This window comes from Filicampus tigris, unplaced genomic scaffold, assembly GCF_054856515.1.
Source record: "Filicampus tigris isolate MCC_2025a unplaced genomic scaffold, RoL_Ftig_1.0 HiC_scaffold_33, whole genome shotgun sequence".
NCBI lineage: Eukaryota > Metazoa > Chordata > Actinopteri > Syngnathiformes > Syngnathidae > Filicampus > Filicampus tigris.
In genome coordinates, this window is record NW_028233414.1 from 21,219 (window position 1) to 38,345 (window position 17,127).

A 17,127-nucleotide genomic window follows, 5' to 3' on the forward strand; every position below is an offset into this window, starting at 1 on the left:
TGCATTACAGCAGAGGGCAGTGTTGAACATTGTGTGAAAATCTCTCGAAATGTTTTGATTTTGTGCAACCACTTGAGGAAATAAAATGGAGCCAATTCAACCTTGATTTTTTTCAGTGCACGAATGTCAGTCCAAGCTGTTCTCCTCGCTGGCGCATTGTGCGCCTCGCGCCGGGAAACGTTCGCTTTCACTTTCACTTTCACTTTCCCTTTACAGCGTTCGGACGCGTCAAATTGTCGACCAATCGCTTTTCTCTTCACGGGCTGTCTGTCAAATTGGACGTGGACACTGCAGGGCCACAGTTCGCACTCTTTTCGCCACCTCATTTGGCAAAATATCGCCAGGAAAAGAAGTCTGTTTCCAGCCTTTCGTAGTCGGCAGAAGAATCAGGGCTTGGTTGAATTCAAACGTTGTCGTTTTCATGGCTCTCTCGTGGCCGCAGCCAAAAGAGCAAACTGTTTATTTTGCAAAGTTGGCCTCGGAAATAACACCCGTGGGGAGTTTTATTACGTTTGCTTTAACACAGCTAAAACTCCTTTTTTTATGCCACTCGTAATGCAATGGGGTGCGTTTATTGGCACTGAAAGAGGCGTGGACGTCAACTCGTCTCCGGTCACGTGATTTCCCCGAAAGGACCAAGCGCTTGCTTCTTACGTCTCCCACCAGGAAGGGAAGTGTCGCTGTTTCAGCACAAGCAAGCAAGCAAGCAAAAAAAAACCCCACACCTGTGCTTCTTCTCATCTCGTTTTACGCACACTCGACTTCATTTGAGCCACAGAACAAGACGACGCGACGCGACGCGCAGGTGACGTCACGCCAGGCTGCCGTGTCACGAGCTGAGGTGGTGGGCGACTTCTTTCAGTTTGCTGTGGTTGGACTGAACGGAGCGGAAGATGTGGAAGATGGTGAACTTGTTTGGAGTGTTTGTGGTGGCGGTGCAAATGCACAGCGTGACGCCTGGTAAGTGCACAACTTGACTCTCGCGATCAGCTTGTTTTTCACAGCTTGACTTGACCGAAGGAAGCAACACTTGCAACTGCTCAGGACACAGTTTTGCCGTTTGAAATCATTGTTTCCTGGAGGAAGTTTTGAAATGTTTCAATTTGACACACAATTATGTCCAATTAGAATAGTTGGGATTTCTTGGGCATCCAATAGACAACATGTTTTTGTTTTTTGGATTTATTTAGTGCTTCATTTCCGAACTGCGTCATCTCCGATATTCCACACTTGCCAGAATCGGAGAATGTGGTCATCAGAGTTCATCTCGTATCATCGCTTTTGACATACAAAATATATGTAGAATCTATTTAATAAGGAAGTCGAAATTGTAAATGTTTAAAAAGCACATTTATGAAGGCAAAGGCAAAATATACTCAATCATAATCATTGCTTTCAAAATAAAGGTGTCGAGAGTTGTTTCAGCTCGAGACAGAATCATTTCAGATATGAAGAGCGCAAGATTTTTGGACATCAAACAAACAAAATGTTTTTGTTTTCTCTTTCAGTGATTCACTCGCTCAAGTATTTTCACACAGCCTCCTCTCAGATTCCAAACTTTCCAGAGTTCTTGAGTGTTGGTTATGTTGACGACGTTCCGATTACGCACTACGACAGCAAGAGCAGGAAATACGAAGCCAAACAGGACTGGATGAACAAAATCACAGCCGAGGATCCGCACTACTGGGAGAGAAACACAAAGATCAATATTGGTAATGAGCAGGGTGGCAAAGTCAGAATTGAAAAGTGGAAAGAGAGCTTCAACCAAACTGGAGGTTTGTTTCCCTTCAACTTTCGACGAGAAAAAGACATTTCATGTGCTCAGACACTTTTTTGCAAGCGTGACCTGAGGTCATAAGGGAGACGTTTCCAGCATTTTTTGTCTTCATCAAATTTTTCAAATCTGAAAAAAAGATTACGCTGCGAAAAAACAAACACCCGCAACCTTATCTCAGCACACGCCGTCACTTCAACGTGTGTGTGTGTGTGTGTGTTTGTGTGCGTGTGTGTGTGGGTGTGCGCGCGTGTGTGTGTGTGTGTGTGTGTGTGTGTGTGTGTGTGTGTGTGCGTGCGTGCGTGCGTGCGTGCGTGCGTGCGTGCGTGCGTGCGTGTGTGTGTGCGTGTGTGTGTGATTGTGTCAGGTGTTCACACGGTCCAGACGATGTCTGGCTGCGAATGGGACGATGAGACTGACGAGGTGGACGGTTGGACTCACATCAGTTACGACGGAGAAGACTTCCTGTCGTTTGACTTGCAGACGCTGAGATGGATCGCAGTCCACCCGCAAGCTTTCCCCAGCAAACTCAAGTGGGACCAACTGGACTTCGATCTTCAATACAAGAAGCATTACCATACCGGGATTTGTCCTTCTTACTTGAAGAAGCACGTGAGCAATGGGAGGGACGTCCTGATGAGAACAGGTAGCAGCACGCCCCCTGGAGCAACACGGCGGCCATTGCAAGCTGCACTCGCTGCCTTCCCCTCACACATTCTCCATCTTTCTCCTCTCACACATTCCATCTTCAATCATCTCACGCTCGTTCCCTTTTCACTTTTTTCTTTTGCGCTCTCGCACCTGCGCTCCATCATTCTCCTCTCACACTTATCTCCATCGTTGGTCCTCTCACGCGTTGTGATTCCCCATCCTCTGACTATCTACCTATCTCCGGTCTTTCCATCTTTTGTCCTCTCACTTTTGTCCCTATCTTTTTCCCTCTCACAAATGATGTGTGCATTTCTTCCTCTCCCGTTTCTCTCCATCTTTTTTGCGCTCACACATTGTCTCCCTCTTTCTAATCCCACACTTTCTTTCGTTCTTTCCTTCTTTGGTCCTCTCACATGCTACGTACATCCATATTTTGTCCTGCCATCATTCTGCTCCCACACGTTCGCTCCATCTTTGGTCCCTTCACACTTTGTCTCCATCTTTTCGTTCTTTGCTTCTTTGGTCCTCTCACACATTATGTGCATCCGTATTTTGTCCTGTCATCATCCTGCTCCCGCACATTCGCTCCATCTTTGGTCCCCTCACACGTCCTCTCCATCATTCGTTCTCTCGCCTTTGGTCCTCTGGCACATTGTGGCCGCCTCTCCCCGCGCAGAGCTCCCGGCGGTGTCCCTGCTGCAGAAGACGCCGTCCTCTGCCATCACCTGCCACGCCAGCGGGTTCTACCCCTCCAGAGCCGCCCTTTTCTGGAGGAAGGACGGCGAGGAGCTCCACGAGGACGTGGAGATGGGAGAGACCCTCCCCAACCACGACGGAACCTTCCAGACGACGGCCCACCTGAAAGCGCAGCTGGCGGCCGAGGACGAGGGCCGCTACGAATGCGTCTTCCAGCTGTCGGGCGTCAAGGACGACATGGTCACCAAGCTGGACGGAAGGAGCATCCTGAGCAACGCGCGCATCATCGCAGGTGAGAATCCTCGCCTGATGTCGTCCTTCTCACCTCTTCCTCTTGGCTCTCGTCCAGAGGAAGAAGTCGGGAAGACGACGCTGGCCGTCGCTGTCCCCTTGGCGCTCCTCGCTCTGCTGGCTCTGCCGCTGCTCGCGCTCCTCTTTGTCAAGCGGCACACAAGCCGAGCGGGTGCAGGTGAGCCACGCCAATGTGTGCCTGCCGCCGCCGCCGCCGTGCACGATTTGGGACCAAAACAAACGGACACTTTCTTCCTCTTTTTCCCTAGCATCCAAGTACACCGCAGCTTGTAAGTCAAACGCTTCCTGTCAAGCTCTGATGTCCAGCTTTGCTGCAAAGCGGTCTTCGTCTCTCGCTGTCTTTGCAGCTGCCCACGCCACTTCGGAGCTCACTCCCGGGCCCGCTTCCGAGTGAGACGCGAGTGAGTTAGCTGACGCAACGCGAGAGAGGTGTCTCCGTCCAAGCGCTTTCCCATCACGATTGGCTTTGAAAACAGAAGCAGCATTTATTCTTCCTGGTGGAAACTGTTAAATGTTTTTGCTTGCTTTTGTGTAGTGGGGGGGGGATTTGTTTGAGTTATAAAAACTTTCGGCGGCGGTGAGGCGGCCCACTCGTGTATTGGGACACTGCGTCCTTCAGTAGCCCGACGCGCGAGCGGGCGGCCGGACCACGAGTGGACTTACCCACTCCGGAACTCCTGGCAGAGATCATCGCTGTGGGTGGTGAGGGATCCGAATGAGTGCCTGGGTCGGAAGCAGCAGCAGACGTCTCTGACCGCGGGAGCGCGGTAGTTGGAGCAGGAGAATCATTTGCCAGTGGGGCAAATAGTTTTTTCAGTACCAGTTGGGGTCGGGGGGGTGTTTCTCTGCGCCTCCTGCCGCGGGACACCACCTCGACCCAGGTGGCACCGTGCAATAGTGTTGTGCAGGATGGCCCCCGGGCAGGCAGCTGGATCCCAACTCAATGTCAATCAGGGGAGCCTCGGTCGTCGCCGTTGCCGTCGCCGTTGCCGTCGCCGTCAGGGCCCCGCTAGAGATGACGCGATTCATGACGACGGCGGACAGTTGGGGGAATCGGGTCGTAAAAGATGAGACGATTGACTCTCTTTTCCGGAGTTCTTCTGACAGGCGCAGAACATCCTCTCTCGGGTCAGCAATTGTCTTGTTTGCTTTTTCCAGCAAGCTGTCCAAGTTGTCGCCGTTGTCGCTGTGATGGGGTAGCATTTTGCACTAGCCCCAGGCTAGGCTATTGCCGATGTGCGTATGCTAGCGGTATGCTAGCTATTCGGTACACGGGCAGGAGCGAGTCCGTAAGTTGACGTCCAAAAAGTAAAAATGTAAAAAAAGAATAGTAAAAACGGAGTGTAAATAAAAACGTGAGGTGAAGTCAAAAAGTAGGTAAAAGTTAAAAAGTGCAGTCGTTCCTCGGGTTCCTTCGATCGACCGGCTGTCAGGAAGTCGGACATCCGTCGTCTTTATAACTTCATATTTATAATAGTATTGTATTGTATTGTATTTCTCATTTTTATAACAATATACCTACCTTTGCACCCCAAAGTACATAGAGAGGGAGAGAAAGCGAGAAAGATGTTTCATAAGTAGGCTGTGAAATGTTTTTTATACAATCACTATTTTTCTTCGTATTAAGGACCAGGCTCTTAAGGGTTAAAGCTTCAAGACATATCATTTGAATATCGATCAATCAAAATTCTTGTCCCGCCTGCTTCATTTGCATGCAGTCCACAGGTTAAACATGTTAAGTGTTTGAGTTGCATTAGAGATATTAATGGTCACATGTTACAGTTCACATGTTAACTAGTAAGTGCCAAAGGTCCACTGGTTAAACCAGTTAAGTTTTTTCTGACCTTACTAGTTAAGTTGTTGGGTTAAAAATTGATCACTAGCTCACTAGTAAGGCTCAAAATGTTTACTAGTTAAGTTGTAAATGCAAAGATATCCACTAGTAACACTCGTTGGTTTAATTTTTCCCTCACTTGTTAACAAGTGAAACGTGTTTCCTTCTCGTAAACTAGTTCAGTCCAGAGTGAGTCACTAGTTAGCTAGTGACACAGATTTTTATTCAACTAGTTAACGAGTGTAAGGCTTTTTGTCTCTCTGGTCAGACCCAGAAATGAACTTGTGCAAGATTTGGCTGAACATGTTTGGCATTTTTCCTACATGTAGGGCTTTTCTTTTTACTAGTTAAGGTTTATGCAGCACTAGTCAGTGACTGTGCAAAACTTGTTCAACATAAATCTAACATGTAGGGATTTTTGTTGCACTAGCTAATGTTTTTTGCATACTAGCTGGCATTTACATTGTACTAGTTAAACAAAATTGCTTACTATTTTACATGTGTGCACAACTAGTGAACTTGTACAGTGCCGTAACTGGCAAACATGTCATCTAGGAAAATTGTATTATTTCACTAGTTAACTTGTTGTGTGCACGTGTCAGCTAGTGTGCAATTTTGTTAAACATGCTCAGTCAAAGTCTGGACCAGTTCATCATTGAGCCTGGCAAGTGAGACAAAATATCTTCCACTTGTTATCTAGTGATAAGAAAGTCAGTGTCACTAGTTAACTAGTGACTCACTCTGGAGTCAACTAGTTTACGAGAAGGAAAAACATGTTTCACGAGTTAACAAGTGAGGGATAAATTAGACCAACTAGTGTTACTAGTATATATCTTTGCATTTACAAGTTAACTAGTTAACATTTTGAGCCTTTCTAGTTAACTTGTAAGGTCAAAATAGAATGTACATAGTTAAGTAGTCTGGATTTCTGCATTCACTAGTGAACATGTAACCCAGGGGCGATTTTAGGTTCAGAGCTTTGGGGGTGCTGAGCACCCAGAGTGTCTGGCTGGTTCAAATTTTTTTTTTTTTTTTCATTTCACTTAAAGTGATTTAGGATCATTCATTGAATATTTTCAAATTTTCACGTTAATGCTTAAACCAAATTCACGTAAAAATAAGAAAAATGAAAAAAGGGACAGTGTTTTTCACAGGACAGCGACGATATGTCACCTCATATGAAACCACAATTTGGCTCTTTTCATCAAAAAACGGGTGTAAGAAATCTGAAATGTAAAAGAGGAGTGCGACTCACCAAATGTATTTTTTCCACGGATATTTCTGGCTGCTTTTGACTGACTCAAGCAGTCTTCTGTCATTTTGCGCAGCCAGAGAGAAGTCCTGACATGACAGGTGGAGTGATTGCCGCTTGTTCTGAGATTGACGCTTTATCTGATCTAGGATCTGTCATGTGTAGTACCGAGGGTCTCCATTACGAGCGCCATCATGTGCTATCACTGTTTAAGAACCAGCAATGTATGTTCGAGCATGTATACATCATACAAGTAAAAGACATTGAGCTGCCAACCCGTCTGTGTCCGTCGTTATTGACAATCGATCGCCATCCATAGCGTCACTAAAAGTATCTTATATCACAGGATCGGTAGATTGCACTTTTCTGTATTTGCAAGAGTTGATAGCCAATATGCGGGACATTTAAGGTCCCGTATGGGACAAACAAAATTAGCCCAAAATACGTGACATCCCGGCTAATATGGCACAGTTGGCAACCCTAAACCACACGCATAGCTTACACACACTGTCATGTGGTGCGTCTCGTCAGGGTGATGTGTGATGTAAATCTATGTTGGTTAAAGCCCTAGTACCATCAAGAGGGAAACGCCTAATGTGCAATTTCGTATTTTGAATACTAGATGTCGACATTACTCAATTGACTACGATAAACTTGCCAGTTCAGACAACCCTATATAAGGTCTAAAAGGTTTAAAAGCACAGATTCTAGTAAGAATGAACATACCAAAGTCAATGCTCATATAATTGGTCCACAATAACCTAAGCACAGATGTGCTACAAGTTTATAGAAGCAGTATATGTTGCTAGCTCAGAAAGTGCTTTGTGTATTAAATAGCCCATGTGCATTGGCTCTCAAAGAATGTTACATGCGATGTAAAAGGGAACAAGAACCAGCCTGTTGTCTACATAGGAGAGAATGTGGCAATAAGAATTGCATTTATATGTTATCCATTATTTTGCTTGCTTGGATATACAATGTTAAGTGCTCAGATTATTTTATCATGTATGTCTTAGAATAATTGTCTTGAACGGTCACAATGTTGATCCATTTGTCACAAACATGTTATTCACTTGGGAGACAATGTACTTGTTGATCCTTAGATAATGAGGGGTTTGCTAAAGTTAGTCTATAATTAAGTGAGCCAAAAAGAGCCCTGGGTAGGGGAAGTCATCAAGGCTCTACGCCCTTTTTCTTCACTCCTGCCGCAGTTACAAGAAGATGCTTTGACAAGGAGATCATTTTGCATTTTTCTTGGGACACTTTTCTAACTCCCAAGCAAGAAGGATTATTTCTCCTCCTTTTTGGACATATCCAAATCACTGCTTCAATAAGGTAACTGAATAGAATTCACTTTATATCGCACGCTTAAGAAATTGGCCAGTCGAGCATTTGAGTTTCTTACTTCCCAATAGTTCCTTATTTTTATCAGGTTTGGGGCGATTAAGACTTGATCACTCTTGAGAGCTCACTTAAATCAAAACTACTATTTAATCATTTTTATTCCTTTGCCTGTTATCACTATTATTTCTTGTTTTTATTATTTTATCCAATGTTATACTTGCCTTTAACATTAATTTTAAATTTTACATTATATCCTATACTATTAAGGAAATCCTTATTATTATTTTTATGACTGAAACCCATCATGTAATAAAACTTACAATCATCCAATTTTCTTGCTTATTGACTGTATCCTGCCTTTAAGGAATTTATGGTTGATAATAAATTATTGTTTGATTACTTACATTATTAAATTAAATGTTATGAATTTATTTTAACACTACTAATGTCATTCTACTGATTAATACAAATACATCAAGTAACTTTTGCTGAACAAACGGCTAAGACCTTAATGATAAAAGGTCTCGTTACCATCCTATGTAATTAATTAAATAGCTTACTCCGGCTAGATTTAAAACAAATCCATACGGTTTTAACAAAGACTGTTAAACTTCCTAAGTCAGTAACAAGTGTGACGATTCAAAATGAGTAGGAAGCCGCTGTAAAAGTATAGTAGTCATATTAATAATTCTTAACTCTGTTACTCATTAAGAATGATTAAATGACTGAGAATTGGATAAGATAAGGTAAGAAGGCCTTTATTGATCCCAGAGTGGGGACATTTTCAGTGTTACAGCAGCAAAGATATAGGTCAGACAGGGACGGCGGCATAATCTAGCCATTAATGTATAACATTAACGGCAAACATTCAGGATCAAACCTATGTAAATGTACGCAGTAACATGTGTATATACACATGTATATACACACCAACTTACATCTACATAAAAAGTATGAGGAACACTCATTTTAGCCTGTACATAGTACAGAGGAAAAATACTCTAAGTGACAGTGCTGCAGTGCTGTAGTGAAATGTAAGGAACAGCATTGGATAAAAATAAAACTAGACTAACAGTAGTGGGGAATGTTGAGTATTGCACGGTATGAGCTCAGGTGCAGGACTGCACAATTGCACTAATGTCCGCCAGTTTGTAGAGACTACACAATGTTCTTGTTAAAGAGTCTGACAGCAGCAGGCAAGAAGGAGCGGCGGAATCTCTCCTTTGCACAGCGAGGGTGTAACAGTCTGTCACTGAAGGAGCTGTGGAGTGCTGTTAGGGTGCCCTGGAGGGGGTGGTACGGGTTGTCCAGCATTGATGACAGCTTGGCCAACATCCTCCTGTCCCCCACCGAGTCCAGGGAGCAGCCCAGGACAGAGCCGGCCCTCCTGACCAGTTTGTCCAGCCGCTTCCTGTCCTGGGCCGAGACGCCGCCTGCCCATGTGACCACTCCCTGGAAGATGACCGATGCAACCACCGAGTCATAAAAGTTCCTGAGGAGTGTCCCCTGAACCCCAAAAGACCTCAGTCTCCTGAGTAGGAAGAGTCTGCTCTGACTCTTCCTATAGAGGGCGTCTGTGTTGTCGCTCCAGTCCAGTTTATTGTTCACACCCCCACACACACACACAAACACCCCCCCCCCCCCCACCCCCCACACACACACACACATAGACAAAACAAGTTCATAGTGTTCCAGCTGCTTTCGCTCCCCTTTCCCTTAGAGCTGGAACACCTTTGTAATCAGGGACTCCGAAGAAAATAAAAAGAGAGGAGGCGCGGGAGCCGGGCAGAGGGTTTTAGGAACTGTAATCGTACACTTCCCTGTGCTCTCCTTGCAAGTAAAAAGACATTTTTGTTGTCGAGTGTCTTCTCTCCTCATTGTGTGCATTGTTTACTAATGTCTCACTTGGTGTGAACCTGACAGACCTGTGTTGTCGCTCCAGTCCAGTTTATTGTTCAGATGAACACCCAGGCACTTGTAAATTGAGATTCTCTCAGCATCTGTTCCCTGGATATTCACTGGTGCAGGTGAAGAGTGATGCCACCTACCGAAATCCACCACCATTTCTTTGGATTTCCCCGCATTGATCAGTAGGCGGTTCTCTGCTGGCACCAGTCCACAAAACCCTGAGTAGGTTCTCTGTACTCCCGATCATCTCCGCCTGTGATGAGGCCGACAATCGCAGAGTCATCAGAGAACTTCTGCAGGTGACAGGTAGGGGTGCTGTAGTTAAAGTCCGAGGTGTAGAGGGTGAACAGGAAGGGAGCCAAGACAGTTCCCTGCGGGGCCTCCGTGCTACAGAGGAGCACGTAAGACACACAGTCCTGTGTCCTCACATACTGTGGCCGGTTTGTGAGGTAGTCCTGGATCCATGTGGTGAGGTGTTGGGCCACTATACTTTTACAGCGGCTTCCTACTCATTTTGAATTGTCGCACTTATTATTAACCTAGGAGGTTTAACAGTCTTTGTTAAAACCATATGGATTTGTTTTAAATCTAGCCGGAGGAAGCTATTTAATTTATTTCATAGGATGATAACGAGACCTTTTATCATTAAGGTCTTAGCCGTTTGTTCAGCAAAGGTTACGTGATGTGAATGTATTAATCAGTAGAATGGCATTAATAGTGTTAAAATAAATTCATAAAATTTTATTTAGTAATGTAAGTAATCAAACAATAATTGTTTATCAACCATCAATTCCCTAAGGGCAGGATACAGTCAATAAGCAAGAAAATTGGATGATTGTAAATTTTATTACATGATATGAATTTAATTTAGTCATAAAATTAATAATAATGGTTTTCTTAATAGTATAGGATAAAATGTAAAATTAATGTTAAAGGCAAGTATAACATTGTATAAAATAATAAAACAAGAAATAATAGTGATAATAGGCAAAGGGAATAGAAATGATTAAATAGTAGTCTTAATTTAAGTGAGCTCTCAAGAGTGATCAAGTCTTAATCGCCCCAAACCTGATTAAAATAAGGAACTATTGGGAAGTAAGAAACTCAAATGCTCGACTGGCCAATTTCTTATGCGCGCGATATAAAGTGAATTCTATTCAGTTACCTTATTGAAGCAGTGATTTGGATATGTCCAAAAAGAAGGAGAAATAATCCTTCTTGCTTGGGAGTTAGAAAAGTGTCCCAAGAAAAATGCAAAATGATCTCCTGGTCGAAGCATCTTCTTGTAACCGCGGCAGGAGGGAAGAAAAAGGGCATGGAGCCTTGATGACTTCCCTTTTTATAGTCTGGTTTTTGGGAGGCTCTTACATTAACTGTGCATGTGTTAAAGCTTTTCTACTGAGAAAAACATGTTTTTGGCGCTGTCTCTTTACTTAACCACGCATGCGTCAAGGTTGTTTTTCTCAGTGGTTTGATGAGGTAATCAACCAGTGTTTTTCCACCATCTTCCCGAAAGTCTGTGTTGGTTTGATCATTCTTTGTAAACAGGGCTCTTTTTGGCTCACTTAATTATAGACTAACTTTAGCAAACCCCTCATTATCTAAGGAAGAACAAGTACATCGTCTCCCAAGTATCAGGAGTCACACTCCCCACTTCCACAGTGACACCAGGAGACAGCGGCCTCCTCGACGGGGAAACAATGCTGACGACGGGAGTTCGTTGGGCAGCAGTGGGAGCGGAGGCCCCTGGCCCAGGAGCCCGGTTCGGCACAGCAGTCCCCACAGCCTCCGGAAGTGAAAGCCGTTCAGAAGGTCCCAAGGGTGATGGCTCCGTCTTAGGGCTCACAAAAATGCATGAGCCACATCTCAAATGGGCAGTCATCCGGTAGGAGCCGTCAGGTAAGCGCCAGGTCATGCAAAGCAATGGGTGAACTGGGCCCAAAAACCAGCCAGCAACATCATGGACCCTTAGGGGTACTTGAGGTATACATACTGTTGCTTGCGTTAATGTCCTAGTACTTGCCAGTTCGGTGAAACCCTGCCATAGCCATTCCTGCCTAAACAAGGGGTACTCAGAATTGTTCACATAAACACCTTCAGGATATAGCCATGACTCGTTCACCCAGCTACGCGGTGACGGGACGCAGCAGTGCCCCATGAAGGTTCGACCTGCGACCCAAGCGGATCGGACGAAGATTGACCCACAGAGGACGCACTGCAGCTGGAACATATCCTGTAACATACACAAAGTCAATGCAATATATTTATATAATCAGTTTTAGACTCGACTCTCCACTGGAGCCATTCGTATCAATTCTCGATCAACAGCGGCGGTGACGGCGGGATTATGTCCGGAATCCAAATTGTCGGGCGAAGGGGTACCCTTAAAATGCGGGCTCGAGGATGTCGTCATCCACCCCATGTCAGTAGTGTTAGCATTCCGTGGTGGGAGGGTAAAAAAGGCTGAATATGTGAAGAACCAGGCCATCAAAACCAATTGGTCAACCATGCCAGTCCAGAGAAATATGGAGATGACACCCCAAACAACCCCCCATAGGACCAGCTTGGCTGTTCGTATTTTCCAAATTATTTTTCCAGTACTACCGGGGCACTTTTGGAGGCGGAAGACCAAACTCATAATATACAAGTCCAGGGCAATAGCCAGAACGCCTTCCAATACGACCGCTCCGTAAATAATGTCAAAGACGAACATCGAGGTTAAGTCCAAAACCATCCAACATAGAAGTAAAAACGATTCCTCAATCCCTGTGGGTAATTTATAGACTATCATAATACAGCCATGCATGTAAACCATGAAGAGTCCTAGACCAAGGGTATAAGTAGAAAACACAAACCTGAGGACCAGGACCTTTGTCACGGATGCAAGCAAAAGGATAGGTCGTGTAAACTGCGACAAATACCACTGACCAGTACAGCAATGACATAACCATATGATAAAAATCATCCAAAATTCTAATTCACTACTCACGTTCCTTAAGAAGCCTGGTCTTCCAAAAGTGCCGTTAGAGTTACCTTCGCAAGCCATGGTTCGAAAAGGTTACCTTCCCACCAAGGAGTGTATGGTGTGTGAGCCGGAGTCTGCCTGAGACATCTGCTGCCAGGGCACTGTATCTTATAGGCGCTCTGGCCCCGCCCCACTCCCCGGCTCCTCCTCCAGGTCTGGCACCTCCTTTTCTTTCGACACCGCCCTTTCTTTGGACTGTTTCCTGACACCTGCAGCTTTCGGGGGTGAGACCATTATCTTGTATTTCCACGGCATTGGTCGTCCATGCACACCTCTCTTGATTGCTGCAAAGGCAATCATGGCAGTGATTATGAGTCCAAGTCCTAAGAGCAGCCATACTCCTGCCTCCTTGACAAGGTCGAGCAGCCAGGATCCAATATCAGCAAGTCCTTCAGCCGCCACTTCTGCCACTTCTGCCAGGGCGGAAACAGCCGTTTTCGCCGTCTGGACAATCACTTTTCCAACTCTCCCGTACCACACACATTCATGGAGGTTAATTCCATGGTCACATGTCATCCAATGTTCATAAGGGGAGTAGCAAGTTCCGTTATTATAGATTCTGTTTGGACCGACCCAATCAAAACCTATAATTTCACGGCCTTCACATAAGCTTTTTCTGAAAGCGTGTCCCTCAATTATTTGTACTAGAGGGTCGGGTCTATGCGGAATATATTGGCTATCTCTAGGGGTTGTCTGCATCCCATAATCCCTATCCCACTTTATACAATCTAATCTATCAGGGGGAGAAGTTTGAATCCATTTACCGTTTACATTCCTATTCCATACAGCCCCTTCAATACTGGCGTAATCCTTATTCAGCTAGGTACACCTCCACATGGCCGTCTCGCGAGTTGACATGAATGCATATTTTTACAAATCATGGCCCACAGTCTAGGGTTGGCGTAAATATCAGGTGGTCCCGACGGCCACGTGTCTTGTCCTTAAGAGTATACAGTTGCCATGTATTGATATTTAACCCAGTAACTTTTAGTCATATTCAAACAAGGTATTATAAATTCTTTCATCTCTTCCTTGTTGAACGCCCACCATGTGCGAATTTCATCCCTTGTATGAAACTCCTTCCTGGCCTGAAGTGTTCCTTTAACAGTTCTGTTAGCAACCAAACTTGAACAATTATATATCCACCGAGTAAGGATTGTACCTTGGATTTCTTCCAAAGGGCACCTTGCCCACACGCCAGTCTTGTAAATGGAGTCTAGAATATATCATTAACATTACACAATGGTCAATCAATCCAAAATCTCTTTGTGGTACATTCTTTAGATCATCAGGATTTGGGAGCCGTTGTGTCCACATTCTTATTCTTGCTGGTTTTAATTGATGTAAGTTCTTTGAAACTTCTTCTGGGACGTAGACTTTCAGTTCCTTCTCCCATATCCAGGGAAAGGATTCATTTAGCCAATGTTCATTGTCCAGTCTGATTCTCAAAAATGGTCGGCCGCACTCCAGTGGACCCTGGAGTGCAGGTCTTGGCGGGTCACGGGTCCTCTATGAACCAATACATGGTAATGTTCTTGGCAAGTTTTTTCAACATTCCAATAGCAAGGATGGACGTTTATGGTTCTTGTACAGTCTTTAGTTCTGTTTCTGACAGGTAAGGAGCGTATTTCCCGTTTATTTATTACTGACTTTGGTGTCCTGGGGTTAGCGGGACGAATAATGGGAGGCATAGTCATTACCTCGATGGCCTTAGCGGGGGGTGAAGTCCTCAAATCAGCTGTAAATGTGGCAGATCGATAATACTTCGCCGTGTCTATAACCTCCGTGCAATTGAAGGTCAAACAGCTCCAACATGGTTCCCAGCCAGGGCGCATCTCCTCACAGGTGTGATTCAAGGGCGCTGCCACGGAGATAAACTCTTTGTCCATGTCATCACGTTGCTTCTCCACCCAATATCCGCTGCTATTGTCCGGTAAAGGTATACAACTGGAATTAGCGTACCACATAGGTTTCCTGCTGCCAATCTTCAGCCAATTTTTCCTGACGATTCGGGCCTCTGTCCGCTGCAAACAAAATACTTGTACAAAAACAGTATTATTCATTGCCGCAGGGATAACTTGTTGGACCACGTGCGTGGTGCATTTTCGTTTGGTTCTTGATGGGTACGTGATATAGTCTTTTAACAGTTTAATTCCTTCTGTGAATTTCGCCTTCAATGCTTCCAAATTGTTCTTTACGTAATCCCGGTACCGTTACATTGCCTGACAGCGTATTGCACCATTTTCTGCTTTCAGACCATTCAACGTTGGTTGTAGGTCAAGTTTTCTCATCGTCCTCATCAGTTTTTGTCCAATTCCATTCTTCAGCTGTTATGTCGGTGTCAACCGATGTTTGGTTGAATATTTTAGTATTGCCATGCTGAACTTTCCTCAATTCCGTAGGGTCATTACCAAGTCTTTTAGCAAGGTCTCCATGGCATATCAGTCCTAACACGACAATCGTCAAGATAGCGCCAATTATGAAAGTCGCTGATATCATCCATTTATTCCAATTCCGCGATTCCATCCTATGCTTGTGTAAGCAATCTCTCCATAAGGGAAGACTAGTGTATGTCCCACCTCATTCCCAGGTTGTCCACGAATTTCACTTGCAGGTGTTTCTATATCAGGTTCTTCATAACGAGGTTCCCGGCAAGTTTCCATATTGCACCACATTACTGTATAAACGAATTTGTGGGCCTACCTTCTGAGGTTGAAAAGCAGGCGCTGGGGTCGACTGTGGTGTAGTATAGATGTGATTTTTTGATGTCGAAGGGTTACGTTGCTTAGGCGTCTCATCCAAATCCAATCTCTTGTAAGTGGGCGGTGGGAAATCATAGATTCCATGTCTGCTTTCCTCTTCGCCATTGTCCGACACCATCCGTTTCTGGTCACAACTGTTCATCAAGCATTCAGGTTATTGTAGTTATAGTTTCACATTGCTCCACCCCATTGTCGTGGGCCGGACCTTTTACTGCTTTTCGAAACTTATTTCTGATTTGCTTTTTCTTTAGAGGGGGTTTGCTTTCGTTCCTGATTCATCAGCCTTAATCGTTTTCTAATTTCCTGTATTGAATTGTTCATCTTTGTTGTCTGATCTATTGTTGCTCTGAAGATGAAGAAGGTTGCGGATCAGTCGGTCTATTCCAAAGGCGGGAGAGTTGTGTCTTGATCGCCTTTTGTCCTTGTCCCGCACTGTCCTTGTCACTGCTACTTAACTCCAACTGAATTATTCTAGGGCCGTCCGAATCATGCTCCTCCTCCACAGGGGAGGAACCTTCTCGCTCAAGCGCATCTCATATCATATTTCTTCGGCGCGTGGCACGGTTGTTGACCAAGTCTAATGCCCTTATTTTCCTGGCATATCCTTCTGGTTTTTTCCCTTGTATTTTTAACATCCTGTTTAGGCAATTCTGGCCACTCTTCATTCCATTTAGGGCACCCTCTCAAGGACCGATGTCTCTCCCTGTTTGGTAGTATATGACCTCGCCGATTACAGCCTAGAAAGGGGCAGCCACTCTTTTTACGAGTGTTGGTGAATGGGCCTTTGGGTAACCTCATCTTCCCGTTATCCCAGTCCTGGTCACTTGAGGGTCCCGCTCTTCCCTCCCTCGTGGGGGTAGAGTCTTCACTTTCCATACGACGTAGTTCCATTGCAGCCACACTAGCAAGTGTGCGAAGCCTTCTGTCATCTCTTATGGGGGTTTGAAAACATGCTCTGACTTCGTCTTCGGGGCATATTATCATTTTTACTCCTAGATAGTACAAGCCCTCATAGGGCACTACAGCCATCATGATTTGGAGCTTGATCCAAAATTCGTCTCTGCCTCCCGTATCTATAGAACCATATGTAGGACGCACATTTATTATAGCCACTTTAGCTAAGTACTTTATTTCTTTGGTATTCATATCTAAGGCTGTTCGATAACTATAGACGCTATCCTCTACTAACTCGCGTTCTTGAGGAGCCTCGGGTAGAGGCAACACTGGGACATCTTCCCGTGACATTATGTAGCTTATTACATGTGCCCAAGGTTTCCCTGGTCCTGGCTCAAAGAAAGCGGAATAATACCCATGCTCCATGATGGGGTCTCTTCCTAACACTCGTTGTTTTAAAGATAACATGGTCGCTGCTGGAATGGAATCTTTGATTAGGCGGTCAGGATAGGATTTCTCCCTCCAGGCTGGCCAGTTGTTGTGAAGCAGTTTCTGGAGTCCCGTCCCATCATCATTGTTGTCCGTCCGAAAAGAGTAGGATAAGATGGTTTTCAGCAGGCTTATCGGGGTGGCCGCCTTTGTTACTTGCCATCCTTCAGCCTCTCCTGTTCTTAC

The 17,127-nt window shown here is 44.9% G+C and overlaps 1 protein-coding gene and 1 pseudogene across 2 annotated transcripts; one reads left to right on the plus strand and one right to left on the minus strand.

The window, feature by feature from the left end:
* Positions 1-224: 224 nt before the first annotated feature.
* On the plus strand, positions 225-6,794 carry LOC147125815 (major histocompatibility complex class I-related protein 1-like). Of its 2 annotated transcripts, XM_086023253.1 has the most exons (7): positions 226-960; positions 1,509-1,775; positions 2,142-2,420; positions 3,102-3,413; positions 3,471-3,590; positions 3,682-3,702; positions 3,781-6,794. In XM_086023253.1, exons 1-7 carry the CDS (start codon positions 894-896, stop codon positions 3,825-3,827), a joined length of 1,113 nt encoding a protein of 370 aa, XP_085879379.1. In that variant the 5' UTR covers positions 226-893; the 3' UTR covers positions 3,828-6,794. The 2 variants fall into 2 exon arrangements, with proteins under 2 accessions (XP_085879378.1, XP_085879379.1); XM_086023252.1 differs by having other exon boundaries at positions 225-960; positions 3,682-6,794.
* A 6,110-nt stretch (positions 6,795-12,904) lies between these two features.
* LOC147125816 (uncharacterized) lies at positions 12,905-14,113 on the minus strand (annotated as a pseudogene).
* Positions 14,114-17,127: the final 3,014 nt, after the last annotated feature.

Excerpts from the sequence above, each read along its gene's own strand:
- LOC147125815 (XM_086023252.1), top strand. The coding sequence starts at position 894 with ATGTGGAAGATGGTGAACTTGTTTGGAGTGTTTGTGGTGGCGGTGCAA. Across the intron at positions 961-1,508 it reads AATGCACAGCGTGACGCCTG|TGATTCACTCGCTCAAGTAT; the intron begins GTAAGTGCACAA and ends TTTCTCTTTCAG. Across the intron at positions 3,414-3,470 it reads CAACGCGCGCATCATCGCAG|AGGAAGAAGTCGGGAAGACG; the intron begins GTGAGAATCCTC and ends GCTCTCGTCCAG.